The 16,215-nt window shown below is 34.3% G+C and overlaps 1 protein-coding gene across 3 annotated transcripts in view; it reads right to left on the bottom strand.

Annotated features, from left to right (window-relative positions):
* LOC106664031 (pituitary homeobox homolog Ptx1) overlaps positions 1 to 16,215 on the bottom strand; it is a 108,373-nt gene that overhangs the window by 85,046 nt on the left and 7,112 nt on the right. For all 3 annotated transcript variants that reach the window (XM_014389390.2, XM_024227441.1, XM_014389391.2), the window contains exon 2: positions 1,083 to 1,319. In XM_014389390.2, the coding sequence (XP_014244876.1) occupies positions 1,083 to 1,278 (196 nt within the window). In that variant the 5' untranslated portion in view covers positions 1,279 to 1,319. The remainder of the gene's footprint in view (positions 1 to 1,082; positions 1,320 to 16,215) is intronic.

The raw sequence follows: 16,215 nt of genomic DNA, 5'->3' as shown, positions 1-16,215 counted from the left end.
GTAATTAATTTTAAAGTTTTCTATCTTGTCCGAGGACCGAAAAGGAGGAAATCAACAATCGATGTGAACCCTTATCGTATTACCTAACTGGTAAAGGGTTAAATATTGCTAACACAGACCGAGGACCACCTTCATAATCAGATACAATCAAAAAGTCTTAGACCTGACCATTAATTCCCAAGGGGCTGATGGTACCATTTTTAGAACCATAAAAATTCTAATCATAGGCATATCTGATTTCATTTTAATCCCTCTCCAGTAGTAAAAAGCACAGAAACCCCAAAGACACTAACTGGATAGAGTAAAAAACCCTCCAACAAACTTTATAAGGAATTAATGTTTGGTTTTTTCACATGAAATGTCCGATTTTATAGTAAAAACGAATAGAAACCCCAGAGACAATCTGGATAGAGTAAAAAAACCCTCCAACAAAATTTTCGAGGAATTAATATGGGGTTTTTTCACATGAAATGTTCGATTTTATAGTAAAAACGAATAGAAACCCCAGAGACACTAATTGGATACACTATAAAAAAAAACCGCAAAAACTTTACAAGAAATTAGTATTGGGTTGTTTCACATGAAATGTCCGATTTTATAGTTTCAAAAATCCAGAGAGAGTGTAGATTTGCTGTTGTTTACTTCCAATTGTTTGCGCTAAGTGATCCGAAAGATAGAAATAAAGGAAGAAACAAGAATAGAAAAACCAAGAGATTGTGGAAGTACGACGCACTAAGAGGAAAACCGACAAAGAGCTGGTGTTCAACTTTTATTACAAATAGCTACCAAGTGGTAGTTATTATTTATTATATATATATAAACAGATATATATTTTTTAAATTATTATTTACAAAATTGACTTCATGATGTAAGAAGATCCGGATGGTATATTGATTTTATTGAGTTTATTTAGACATGACATAAATATTTTAAAAGTACTTTAGCTGTTACTTTATTTTTATTCAATTTAAATCTTTGCCTATTAGTTTAATTGTAAATTCAGCCCAAGGTAGAAAAACGACAGCGGCTTATCGGTAGAGCAAATATTCATCCTGATTTGTAAAAAAAACAGTAAATCTTACCTCGTTTGAGCTTTTCCAAAGGCTCGTGGTGAAGTGGCGGAGGCGGGGGCGGCAGTCCGTCATGGTGATGGTGATGATGAAGGAGAAGGGGTTGATCGAGCCCGCCGCCCCCGCTGTCGCCGCCTCCACCTCCGCCGCCGTTGCTGCTGCTCACCAAATCTTGGAGACAGAGGCTAGAGTCTGACAGTGGCTCCATTCAACAATTTTTTCTCACCATTACCAAGAAAAAGTCCAGTCCTGCAACACGGAATATGGTCAAATCTCTGAAAACTGATTAATATACCTTAGTCATAGACCAAGATTGAAATCAATAGGGGTTTTCGGTCAATAAAATAAACGTATTTATACTGACATATTTTAATGCCTATGTGTACACAATTTAGTGTGGGAGTGGAGTACTCGATACTCCCTAAACACTAAACTATGTATCTGCTATGCCCTAATAATTTTTTATTCATCATTGCTTAATCAACGGACTTTCAAGAAAATAAAACTCATTAAGTTCGTCCATTTTGTTGGGAGGCGGAAACGTACTATCAGAAAACGCGCACAATGTAACCACCTTGTTCTGGCGAGGATTTCGGACGTACTCCTCAGAACAAAATTTCGTCAGAATTCGCATCCATAGTAACCGCAGCCTTAGGGATGAACACCAAGACCGAACTGACGGTAAACCTAAGTTAGTATGCTTCAGTTTTCCAGTCTGAAATCATAGCAATTGAACAATGCGCCAGAGAAATAAAAAGGCTAGGAATACATTCCCGGAAGACAGCCATTTTCTCTGACAGCCAGGCAGCACTCATGGGAGGCGAAGGCAAAGAGTGTTTGCAACTGCATGGAGGCCCTGATGGAAGTCGGCGACACTAATGACCTGACCCTGGCACGAATCCGTGGACATTCGGTGCACATAGGCAACGAAAAGTTTGACATGTTCAAAAAGGGAGCTGACATGAACTCTATGGGCTAGAACCCTACTGCGGCCTAGCATCTCCCACAAAAGAGGATACATCTTAAAATAGACCCTTAATGAATCCTGGTGGAATGGTATCACAGGTATGAGGCACGCGAAGAGATTCATAGAAGGACCATCCGCAAAAATTACAAAAGAATTACTTAAGAAAGCACATGCGTCGGTACAGACAGAAGATACATTGTGCAGATACTGCCAGGAAGAGAAGGAGACCACAGAACACATTTTACGTTTCTATGAAGGTCTATGTATGTGTAGGTTCTTGCAACTAGGACAAGAAAAACCACAAGCCGCTGGTAAAGCTGTGGAGGCTGATTAATAACCTGAAACTGGCCAGGCAGTTATAAATAACATGGAAGGACAATGGATCTATTCAGGTCGAGGTGAAGTCTTGTGGCCGCCTCTTTTATCCCTATCCCTATCTACAATAAAATAATATATTAGTTTATGGAGCCACGGTTATACCCTTTCATAAATATAAGTATTATATAATTTGGTGTCATTTTCAGATTAAAAAATAACTATAGATTAGAAGGGCAAAATGCTACAACGAAATTATAAACTTTAGGAAATTTACAAGAACAAAAGTGTAAACTAGAGGACTGCAGGAAGTACATTGTCAGTAGAAATGATAAATGATGGTGTTCAATCCTTTTTAAAAAAATAGTTCCTACTCACAGTAAGTTGTTTTGCAACGATCCGTCTTTCGAGCCTTTTAGCTCATCATCAGCTTGAAGGACTTCTACAGTAACAAAATAATTAAAACCCACACCAAATTCAAACCTACATTCGGTATCAACATTTCTTAAATAACATCAATGTACCCAACAACTGCGTTTTAGTATCATTTGACGTTACTAATTTATTCACAAATATCCCCGTTGAAGAATGTACTAAACTCATAAAGCAAAAACTTACCGCGAATTCTATTAACAAATTTGTAAAAAATGATATAATAGACCTCTTAAATATGTGCCTACTATGTAATGATTGTAAATTCAATAATAAATTTTACGAAATGAAAAGGTTACCAATGAGGTCTCCATTATCCCACTTTGTGCTGAAATATTCATGGATAATTTCGAAAAAAATCTTTTCAAATCAAAGAACAAAATTAACTAAATCTGTTCATTTCTGGAAACGCTATGTAGACGATATTTTATGCATATGGTCGGGAACATTAGAGGCTCTCAAAGAATTCCTCCAACTAATTAATTCTCTACACCGTAATATAAATTTTACATTGGAAATTAGCAAAGATGATTGTTGGAACTTTTTAGACCTAAAACTGTCCATAATAAACAGCCTAATAGAAATAGATGTATATAGAAAACCCACAACTACAGACACTATGACACCAGCGGATTCTTCCCACCCATGGTCGCAAAAGGCTGCTGGTTTCATTTGGCTCATAGACCGGATGTTAAAACTTCCGCTAACACCTGATAACTATAAAAAATAATTAAAAACTATTAAAACCTTAGCAAAAAACAATGGGTATGAAGAGATATTTATTGATAGGTTGCTAGTTAAAAGAATAAAAAAATTAACTTTAAACGAATCAACAATAGGACTCAGCCAGCCCACCACAAATGAATCATTAGGTTTCTGTTGATTGCCATACATTGGTGAATTATCGGAAAAAGTAAAATTTTTAAACAAGAAGGTTTTAGAATAGCTTTTAGAAGTACGGGTTCACTTGAAAACATCCTCTCAAAACCTAAAGACAAAGTAGACAACTTGGCAAAAAGCGGGGTTTACCAACTCAATTGTAATGATTATGATATTAAATATATAGCACAAAACGGTAGAGAAATAAAAACAAGAGTAAAAGAACACTTGCCTAAATCGAACAAATTTTCGGAATTTAAGGACCATCTAAAAGAAACAAAATATAATTTCAACTCAAATCTAAATACAAGAGTGTTACATAGTTTCAACAAAGGGAAAAAACTAGATTGGTTTGACAAATTTGAAATTAAAAAATGTAAAATTGAACATGGTGATAAATGCATTAATAATATAACAGATTTTGATCTACCTCCCATTTTAAATATATACATAAATAATATCAAACATCCAAATAATTAAACTAATTATTTTAATGGTTATTATTTTTATAGTAATCTAATAATATTTAGTATTTACTAGTATAATATTTATTTGTGTTATAATTTCCGCGTTTCGCACGTTCAAATTGAGCGCCATTAAAAAAATCAGCTGTTAATTGGAACGTCGCGTTGGCGGAGGTATCAACGGGTTCACTTTGGCAATTCATGTCGAGAGACGTGGTTGTAGAAGTCCTTCAACCTGATGATGAGCTAAAAGGCTCGAAATCCGGATCGTTGCAAAACAACTTAATGTGAGTAGGAACTATCTTTTTAAAAAGGCACAATGTCAGTGTCACAAGCATTGCCAGTTAACATCTCATAATTATAAATATATCATCTATAATATAACTCGAAGCACTATTCTGATAGTTTCAGACATGGTAGCTTGATCGTCTCGGTTTTGAAAGATTTAAAAAATACATCGCACATAAACCACTACACAGTGAAATTTCGCAAAATGTCCGTGCATTAAAACAATTTATATACTTGTGCGGAAAAAAATTAACGATCTGCTTCTGATAAAATTAAAGTACAAGAGGACTTAAATCGTACATGAAGTTTTCTCGCCTCTGTCGTTCCGCAAAAAAGCCAAATTTCCGCGATCGTTCTCGATATAAAAAAAAAGTGTAATGTGTCAAATATTTACTTGCCTCATTATACAGCACAAATAATTGTTTTCCCTTAATCTAATCTCCGCACTGATATGGAATATTTTTCAGCCTTCTTAATGGGAAAACAATAACGCCACGTGGTCAGCGGCTGGGTGAGGGAGGAAATATATATATTTATTTATTTTAATTGAAAAGTTGTGTAAGTTTGCATTGTGAATTTAACCAAAATTGTCTATTTTTCTAATTTGTGTACGATTAAATAAAATCTTTTAACCAAATAATTTACATTCAATTCCGCCCTTGATTCTAAAATAAATACTATTTTTATACTATGTATAACTTTTTTTTTAAACAATTATAATTCGGGTATGTTCTTTTTGATCCGCTGAACTGTTTTATCGATCTTATCACAACTGAAATGCGCCGCGTGCAGCTGATTCATAATTGAATTCGTAATTTTTTTTTCCCACAAAAAATAATAATCGCCCGTAGCTCCCGTGTGTTAAGAGATAAAAATCTACGTAAGAAACAAGAAAAAATGGATAATCGCCATGATTAAGAAATTATTACCATCTCTAATCCTCGCCTTAGATAATTCTTTAAATATGTATGACTTTGTTCCTTCTTCTTCTCTCGGGGAAATATTTTGGTACTCGAATCTTATCAATTTGTATATAAGGAAAATATTTAATCGATTTACTTTGGGATTTAGATTTTTGTGTTCTGGCTTTTTTTAATGCAAGTTTTTTGTAATTTCAAAGGTCAATTATTTATTTTCAAATTAAATCAATCCCTTCACTCTTTATAACAACAATAAAAAATGCAATTATTATTAAAAAATTCACCTATGAACTACAAATTATAGAAATAAATATGCTGTATTCTGCTGCAAAATTTACGACATTTTTTAAATAATTCAATAAGGAAATTAAAGGTTTAAATTATTAGTCAAAAGTTAGCAATCGTTAAAAAAAATCTCCTTCTCATTCTTGATAAATAAACGTTATTTTCAGACAAACGCAAAATAAAATTTCTAATTTGTTTTTATACATTTGTGACTATTTAATGAAAGCATAACAAAGGACTTGGATCTTACAAAGTGACATGAGTAAACATATCAGTTTGTTTAAATAAATAAATAAATAAAAACCGAGGATAAGGAAAATTTAAAAGATAGAAGAGCACTCAGCTTCTTCGTCAAGTTTTCAAGCAATTTAAGTTTTTGATTGGTCAACAAATATAAACTTTTACTTATAATAATAAAAAAATCATGCGGCTGGGACGTCCCAAAATTAGGACTTAACCTTAACTTAAACATACAATAAAAAATCATTAAAAGAGCGTCGGTGGATCGGTAGAGAAATACAGGCCCTTGAAGGATCTGGCTCGTGGAAGAATCTTCACCCGATTAAGGATAGGCCATGCGAGGTTGGCAATTTTGGACTAAAGCTGCGTGTATGTCCGGCAAGCAGAGAATATATCGGTATGACTCATCTAACTGAAGGATGAAATTCCTTGGCTCCGTATAGAGAGCGTGCAGGAATGCCACCCGTACTCGAGCACGGGAGCGAGTATCGTGTCCCCTGTCCCGATTATTGAAGGATGCATTGTTGAATTGTATATAGTAGTGATAGTTTTGTGACCCTAGCGTGTCTTGATAGTGAATGAATTTATTAGCGTGTATGTGTAAGGTGAAGGGTACATTGAACCCCCACATCAATTAGGTTAGTTATTCATTGCTGAAATGTATATAGTAGTGATAATTTTGTGTCCCTAGCGTGTGTTGATAGTGAATGAATTTATTAGCGTGAATGTGTAAGGTGAAGGGTACATTGAACCCCCACATCAATTAGGTTAGTTATTCATTGCTGAAATGTATATAGTAGTGATAATTTTGTGTCCCTAGCGTGTGTTGATAGTGAATGAATTTATTAGCGTGAATGTGTACGGTGAAGGGTACATTGAACCCCCCATCAATTAGGTTAGTTATTCATTGTTGAAATGTATATAGTAGTGATAGTTTTGTGTCCCTAGCGTGGGTTGAGAGTGAATGAATTTATTAGCGTGAATGTGTAGGGGAAGGGTATATTGAACCCCCCCAACAATTAGGTTAGTTATTCATTGTTGAATTGTATATAGTAGTGATAGTTTTGTGTCTCTAGCGTGTGTTGAGAGTGAATGAATTTATTAGCGTGATTGTGTAGGGTGAAGCCCCTTGAACCCCCCTCAATTAGGTTAGTTATTAGGTGTCGCGACTAGTGATGGATACCATGGATAATAAATAACACTATTGGTATGAGTGAGTGTCCGGATGGATTTAGAAAGTGAATGCACTGTAATGACTTAGCTGTTGACAGCCCGTGGAACCCAACCTCGGCGACTGGATAAGGCAGAAGACTGACCCCGGACTACTAACACCCAGAGTGGGTGAGTCTCGAGGTCTTCCGATAATTTATTGTAAATAACAAAAGCTGGAATTGCCGGTGGACTGCGAAAAGTGATAGCCTCACAGTGCAGATTCGAGCTTACATAAATCAGGAAAAATTATGTCATCAGCTATAACGAGTTTATGAGTTATTTTTAGCATAGCTGAGAGATCTACTGCTAATCCAATCTGTATGTTACGATCAGTACCCCCATATAATATTAAGGTAGTTATCATATTAATTAAACAACAATCTCATCAAGGATATAAGGACAAAGTATGACAAAAGTAACTATTTTTAAGTCAAGTCTGTAGTTTTTTCCTAATGTTTTGTTGCTTTGGATTTTTCGTGACTGCATGGGCGACTAGGTTCATAGTTAAAGGTTTTAACCGATCAAAAAACCATTTGAGATAGAACGGATTATCAGAAACGTACTTGTCAGAAGCACTCGATTAAGAAAAAATGTGAATTGCAAATAGGGATTATCTGTATTGAAAATAACTAAATGATAAGAAACCAGGTGAATTCTTCGATTTATCACAAGCTAATAATGGAAAAAATATAAAGAAAAGGAATTTAATGAAACTCGATTATGAGCGTTAAAAAAATTTAAAGGGCCTTCTTCCAAAATAATTATTATTTGTATATTGTTTATAATATTTTGTATATATGAGAAAAAATACCGAGAGATGAGAAAGAAATGTTTGGGAAAACCTATTCTAGAAGGGTATGAGACTGTCTTATATTAATGGGAAAAATTGGAATAATTGGGCAGTTTATATAAAAAAAAGCACATGAGTTAAGAACAAATGTTACTTAAATTAATTCAATGCCTTATCTTGGTTCTGTTACACCTTCAATTTAAAAGAAACTGTTTGAATTGTATTTTAAAGACACTAGTTTTCGTGGTCCGCTTGACCAATTAATATCATTCAATTAATTAAGGTTTGTTGTTGAGATAAAAAAGTCAGCGTCACGAGCGGGATTCGAACCCACGATCTTCGGCTTGATACGCCGCTGCTCTACGACTTGGGGGTGATATACAGGATGTTCGGCTACTCGTGTTACAAACTTTGCCAATAGATTCTACATTCAAAATGGAACCAAAAAGTCGTATTAAGTATAGCCCGAATCTCATCAGTTTCGGAGTTATTCCACTTTTTCTGATTTTTTAGGATTTCGCGACCTTGCTTCAAATAAACAATGATAACTCCAAAACTAAAAGGGTTTGGACAAATTCGTCCATACTATTGAAAACTACGTTAAATCTCCAGTAAGATATGATTAATACTAAACTTATGAATGTTGGTGAAATAAGCGTTTTAGTACCGAGAACGTTGAAAAAAAATTCCAAGTTAAATAACTTGCTACTACTAACTTTAAACTACTATTTCCAAACCTAGAGACCAGCGATTTCAGCAAACTTACTCCATTCAGCGTTTTAGGAGCCAGAACATTAAAATAATTTTTTTCAAAGTTGAAAAACTTATTACCTTTCTTCTTTCTTTCTTTCTTTTCTTCAACTTTGAAAAACGTAAATAAAAAAGAAATTATACCACTAAAAAGGATATTAAATGGCATACGTTTTCTGAAATAGTAGTTTAGAATCACTATACTAAGTTTTTCAACTTTGAAAAAAAAATTTTAAAAAATTAACTTTAAACTACTATTTCTAAACCGAGAGACCTACAATTTCAGCAAACTTACTTCATTCAGCGTTTTAGTAGCCAGAACTTTGAAAAAAAAAATTTTTTTCAAAGTTCAAAAACTTACTACCACTATTTACTACTACTAACTTTAAACTACTATTTCCAAACCTAGAGACCAGCAAATTTCAGCAAACTTACTTTATTTAGCGTTTTAGTAGCCACAACTTTGAAAAAAAATTTTTTTTCAAAGTTCAAAAACTTACTACCACTACTTACTACTACTAACTTTAAACTACTATTTCCAAACCTAGAGACCAGCAAATTTCAGCAAACTTACTCCATTTAGCGTTTTAGTAGCCAGAAGTTGGAATTTTTTTTCAAAGTTGAAAAACTTACTACCACTAACTTTAAACTACTATTTCCAAACCTAGAGACCAGCAAATTTAGCAAACTTACTTTATTTAGCGTTTTAGTAGCCAGAAGTTGGAATTTTTTTTTTCGAAGTTGAAAAACTTACTACCACTACGTACTACTACTAACTTTAAACTACTATTTCTAAACCGAGAGACCTGCAATTTCAAAAAACTGACTCCATTCAGCGTTTTAGTAGCCAGAACTTTAAAATAACTTTTTTCGAAGTTGAAAAACTTCTACCATTACTTACTACTACTAACTTTAAACTACTATTTCTAAACCTAGAGACCTGCAATTTCAACAAACTTACTCCATTCAGCGTTTTAGTAGCCACAACTTTAAAACATTTTTTTTCAAAGTTGAAAAACTTACTACCACTACTTACTACTACTTACTTTAAACTACTATTTCCAAATCTAGAGACCGGCAATTTCGGCAAACTTACTCCATTCAGCGTTTTAGTAGCCAGAACTTTGAAAAATATTTTCTTTCAAAGTTTAAAAACTTACTATCACTACTTACTACTACTAACTTTAAACTACTATTTTCCTTTCCTCCATCAATTTCTTCATCTTTGAAAAAAGTAATTAAAAAAGAAATGACACCACTAAAAAGGAGATTAAATGGCGTACATTTTCTGAAATAGTAGTTTAGAATCAGCATAGTAAGTTTTTCAACTTTGAAAAAAAAATTTCTTATTTCACTAACATTTACAAGATTAGTATTTATCACATCTTACTGGAAATTTAACGTAGTTTACAATGGTTTCAACGGCTTTGTCCAAACCCGTTTAGTTTTGTAGTTATCATTGTTTATTTGAAGCAAGGTCGTGAAATCTTAAAAAATCAGAAAAAGTGAAATAACTCCGAAACTATTGGGATTCGGACCATAGTTAATTAGGTTAATTTGGTTCCATTTTGAATGTAGAATCTACTTGCAAAGTTTGTAACAAGAGTAGCAGAATATCCTGTACATATTTTTTTGTAAAATTTTGTGGTAAATACACACAGTATATATGTACATACTTTTTGACGCATAAATCATGGATGGATGTTAGGTTGAATTAAAAAATCATACGGGGTTTTGATTTACTGCGGCTTCGAGATTCGTTGATAAGCTAGGGGATTTAAACATCTAAACAACATATTCGAGCACGAGATTGCAGGGGAAAATACACAATGAAATGATCCAAAAAATTTTTTTTTAATTTAAATTGTCCGCGATTCCGTGAATTTCAGTATGAAAAAATAAATTCTACTTGTCGACAATATTTGCGACAGGTTTGAATAACTTATATGATGATTTTTTTTCATGGAATATTTAAAAAGTGTATTTTCGTACATATTTCTGAATTATCATGGCACTAATCTTTCCCATACTTATTATAGTGTTTAATTTATTGTAAACATGTTTAATAGTTATTATTCTACCAATAGTAGAATAAATCTTTATTTGCAAGAATGTACATTACATATAAAGTTAGTGTCACGAGCGGGATTCGAACCCACGACCTTCGGCTCAATACGTCGCTGCTCGAACCACTGGTCCTATCACGACTTCGATCCACTCTGACACCAACTCCCCATCTCAACCTACAACCTTTCGAATTTTCCTCCTTTTTGCCATTTTTCAACCGAAACCTTACATAAAGAGATTATTTAATTGATTGAAAGAAGTAATTAATAAACACTAAATATAATGGATTATATATAAATTTACAACAAAAAATAATATTTTGGTACATCCCTGCCTGCTGTCAAAAAGCAAAGCTTGTACTAGGCAGCAGGATTTTTTTTATCATCAGAGAAATAGGCATAATATATCTTTACTAAAGCATAATGAAAAACAAACATAATATATAACTACAATTTAAAATATTTATTTAGAAATCGTGAGATGCGGTCTGATGTGATGTAGGTTTCAGAAAAACATTTTATTTATCGTAAAATGTTTTTCCGAAATTTACATCACACCAGACCGCATCTCACGATTTCTAAATAAATATCGATTAACGGTCACTAATCACCACACAATTTAAAATTTTTGAAATTTTAAATGTTTCGCTTTCTTTATAGTTTTTGAAATTTTGAATAATGATCCTCTCTTTATAATAATAATAATAATAATAATAATAATAATATTGTATCTGATTCGAAAAGTGATAAATATATTACCCTTAAAAGTTAAATTTTCATAAAGTTGCGTAAAATTCTAAATTTATAAAAAAAGCTTTCTCAGACGGGAAGCCAAAGGATCAATATGTAAATTAAATCTCAAATTTGAGTCCAATGTCACTCCAAGAAATCTAAAACTTTAAGCAATACGGACAGGGAAGCAAAAATACACATCATTATCATGAGAAGTATGAAAAGCAAATTTTAAATTATTAGTATTTATTTTCTTTTTTAATCAAAAGTGTAATATATTGGATTTTTTGTGTTTAAAAGTAGAAAGTTTGAATTTAACCAAAAATTAATCATTTTCATATTATTATTTATAGTTTAAGTTAAATTAATTAAATTAACACCTGAGAAAATGATACAAGTATCATCTGCATAACTAAATATTTTTCCAGAGAATTTACTTTCCTAAAAATCATTCATATATAAAAGAAACAAAATTGGGCCTAAGACTGTACCTTGTGGTACTCCCGATTCAACGCGTAAAGAAGAACTATGAACCGTTCCAACCTTTGTGTGGGGACCGCGGTAGCCGAGTGGTTAGCATGAGAGACTCTCACGCCGCGGTCGTGGGTTCGATTCCCACCGTCGACTCTGGCCCTTTTTTCCCGATAACCCCCAATTTGAACACACAAGAATTCGTACTATGGCTTATATGCAAGATCATAAGGCCAATAAAAAAATTTAAAAAAAAAAAACCATTTGTGACTAGAGTTCTGTCCGATAAACATGATTCAAGGAGTTTAAGGGGAATATTGGAGATAGCAATAAACTCAAGTTTATTTGACATCAACTTATGATCAACATAGTCGAAAGCCTTTTTAATGTCCAAACATCAAACAAAGCGTGCTCAGTGCATCTGCTGGGAAGAATAAAATGATTTTTTCTTCAAAATATTTTTATTTCTTGGTGGAAATCTAGAGGAGAAGCAACCTAAAAACTGCTCTACCACCTGAGCTATCGTGACCTCGATCCAGTCGGACATCAACTCCCCACCTCAACCGGACATCAAACTCGTAAGGTGGGGTTGAGATGGGGAGTTGATGTCCGACTGGATCGAGGTCACGATAGCTCAGGTGGTAGAGCAGCGGCGTATCTAGCCGAAGGTCGTGGGTTCGAATCCCTCTCATGCCATTGACTTTTTTTCATCTCAACTAAAACCCTTAATTAATTCCCATAATTTGTAGTAACGAGTTTTGAAATTTTCGTGATTTTCAATGTCAAAATGATTTTAATCCAGCTCAGAAACTACATAGAGCATGAGACACATGCAATGTTAATAGATATTAAATTATTATTATTAAAAACCGAATAAAATGTATATATTGTAGCGTAGTTCTTGAGCGAACGTTCCTTATAAAAAAAAATATTTAAAAATATAATTTTATCTTCATCCTTTACCGATACTCTTTTATTTTTTTATATTTTTACTGAGGCGCTTTTAAGAGAATACAGCTCAAACCAATATTTTTATTGTATTATATCTGACATTTCGTTCAACTACACAGGGCAAAAATTGACAATTTGATCAATGATGATTAGATATTTACTGAACGGTTCTCGTATAATAGTTCAATGTAATTGAAAACCAATTTTCATTCCATCACTACTTACATATCTGTTTTTTGGCATCAAAAGTACATAACATTTTATTTAAAGTTTAATTTCATTAAAGCTTTTATTTGATCAAGAAAACATGTTTTATTTTGTTTGTTGGTTTCATTTATAGAAAATTTGTGGTGACGAACGTGTAAAAATTGAGCGAGCAGTAATTTTTCATGTACTGATATACAGTTTTCATATATTAAATACACCTTCCTTTTCGACAGCCTCCTACAACTACTAAGAGAAAGAGGTTACAAGTTCATGCTTTTGTGGACGACCTGGTTGTTGTAATCGAAGGGCAAACGAGAAAAGCAATAATCGACAAGACGCAGGCAGTTGTCAAGTTGTCAAATGGTGTGAGCTTGCCAAGCTAAAGGTAGCCCCCGAAAAGCGCCAAACCCTAATGCTCAAAGGGAAAATGGGTAACCCCCCCATACATCCCGAATAGAGGGAAAACGAGTAAAGCCAATCAAGTCAAGTACTTGGGAGTAATATTAGGCAATAGCCTGAACCCAGTACACCACTCTATTAAAATAAGGGAAATGACAAGAAGGGTGTACAATAGATTGAGCGTAATAGCGAAAGTGGAATATGGACTTAGCACAAAAGCGCTCTTCACAATCTATAAAAGTGTCTTCCTCCCAATAGTAAGTTATGGTGCAGCCGGATGGGCCAGACGACTACCTAGCAAAAGCAAATAGGGCAAAGCCAACGAATAGCTCTTATAAGAACCACAAAAGGGTACAGGGCGATTTCAACACATGCCCTACAAGTAATAGCCAACCGCCAATACACCTAGTTCTTAAAGAAAGAGTGGTCATCCACCAAAAAAAGAAAAATGACGCTATTGATATAGGAGCAGGCCAAAGAGAAATAGACTGGTTCCGAAACACAACGGGGAAGGAGGCAAAAGAGTACTTGGGAAAAATGACAAGGGCATCATGGCAAGAAAGATAGACAAATAGCAATAAAGGTCGGCTAACATCCAAATTTTTCCCAAGCGGTGAAAAAAGACAAAAAGCAAAATGGCTACACCCCGACTACTGGACCACCCAAATGCTATCAGGACATGGAAACTTCGCAAGCTATCTTCATAAATATAAGAAAAGAGAAAGTTGCATCACTGAAGAAGACGCCGAACATAAATTCTTCAGCTGTATCAAATTCAAGGCAGAAAGAGAACGTTTGCGAAAGACCATCGCCTCAGCAGAATGGCCGCCTAATCTCCAAAAGCTAGTCTGTGATATCAAATCTTTTGGAGAACTAAAAGACTTTGCCTCAAATACGCTTAAATGAACGCTTTAGGTTTAGAGTTCCGGGCTGTTTTCCTCTTCGTAGTAAGAAAATTGTAGATAATATAAATAGATAGAAAATAAAACCAAGGAAAAGTAAATGTGCAATGGGAAACCAGGAAGGGAAGACCTTTTGTTTTAGGTTCTAAAATGAAAATATGGTCCCTTCAAAAACCGACCAGCGGTCTCGCCTGAAAGAAAGCCTTAGATATACAAATCCGATTAAGCTAAAGCGTTTGTCCTCCGATATGGGGTCTTCCTGAGGTACGGCGTGGTGGTGGAAAGGGTAAAAAAATATATTAAATACACCAAAAATAAATAGTTAAACAATAAATAAATTTGTATGATCAATGCCAATATGATTTTAGCACAAAATAGAGAAAAAATATGACAGTTTCCTTCTCGATATTTAATTAAATAACCCTAAGAGGTGACCACCCTTAATATTTTTAATTAACTATTAGACAATCCACCATTGATTATCTTATAACAATATTTGGTCCGTTTTAAAGGATTAGAGGTAAATAAAACACAGATAAAATCTCCCACTTTTCTTTACAATTGGATTTTGTAAATAAATCTATAAATAGTCAATCTCTTCTTTGTTGGTTTTTCTATAAAGCTTCTTTCAAACGTTCTGGTTTGATTTTTTTTTTAAGGTGGACCATTTTTAAGTTTCAAATTTGTTTGAGTGTTGGTTTTAGGTGATACAGATTCGGTTAGAATGATAGCATTGGAATAAGTGAAGCGTATAAGCATATTGGTCGCGGTGCTTAGCATTCCCAGAACGATTGTCCAAATGGTCTTCCATCGCTACCAAGATACTGGAGGTCACCATCGTGCCACATCTCAGGCAGATGATTGCTTCATTGTTTCGAACGTACTACGTAATCGACATTCTATCGCTGTTGAGATCAAGTAATCTTTTTCAGCATGTTAATGTCAGTTCATGCACTGTAAGGGGAAGACTTTCAGAAGCTGGATTGGTTGTTTCGAAAGAAACCACATCAATCTAAGCAAGACTGTACAATATTGTTTTGTTTGAGGTCTTCTGACGGCCGAGAGATGGTTTAGAGAAGAACAGGAGAGCAATCCCCGCAACAGTTTCTCTCCGTAGAAACTGTGGAGGTGTTATGGTTTGGGCGGGCATATCTGAAGGATGATCTTCTTCGAGGGTCTCCTAGCAGCTGCGCGTCACGTTGGCGATGTGTTATCGGAAGTTGTTCCTTAAATGCTACTAATTGCCGACGGTTTTATGTTTATAAACACAGTATCGTTCGTGACTACTTGGACCGGGCATAAGTTCCATGTTTGGAGTAGCATGTAGTCCTTTTTTAAACTTAAACCGAACACCTTTGGGACAAGTTGTCAAAGAGGGTAAAAAGTCGCCCAGTGATGCCAGAGAATTTGCAGGAATTGACAAAGGGACTATTTCCAAAACCTCATAAAATCGAGGCCATTTCACTCATGCAGTGATCGATGCAAGAGAATTGAATATTTTTTCGTTGTTTCCATAACAACACTTTTTGTAAAACTGTTTTACTCAATTTGATGGTGTGGTGGAAAGGTCTAGAAAATAAAGGTAATAGTAATAAATTAAGGTCATTTCAAACACTAGGTTGTTTCATGATGACAGGAGCATTTTCAACTACACCCACCCTAGCTCTTGAAATCATAACCAATACCACACCCCTTCACATTGAGGTTAAGGTCAGAGCACCAATCAGCTGCTACAGATTAATTAGCGAGGGCAGCTGTAATCATAAGTGCAACAACATAGGTCACTCGAAAATCTCTTAACTATTGAGTAAGGTTAACGGTCAATTAAGCGTTAGTGATAAAAAGATTAAAACCCCTTGGGGGGAAAAGCACTTT

The sequence above is a fragment of the Cimex lectularius genome, unplaced genomic scaffold (genome assembly GCF_000648675.2).
Source record: "Cimex lectularius strain Harlan isolate CLEC.00 unplaced genomic scaffold, Clec_2.1 scaffold86, whole genome shotgun sequence".
In the NCBI taxonomy this organism is placed as follows: domain Eukaryota; kingdom Metazoa; phylum Arthropoda; class Insecta; order Hemiptera; family Cimicidae; genus Cimex; species Cimex lectularius.
Note: the sequence above shows the minus strand (reverse complement) of the source record. Positions and strands in the feature narration are given on the sequence as shown.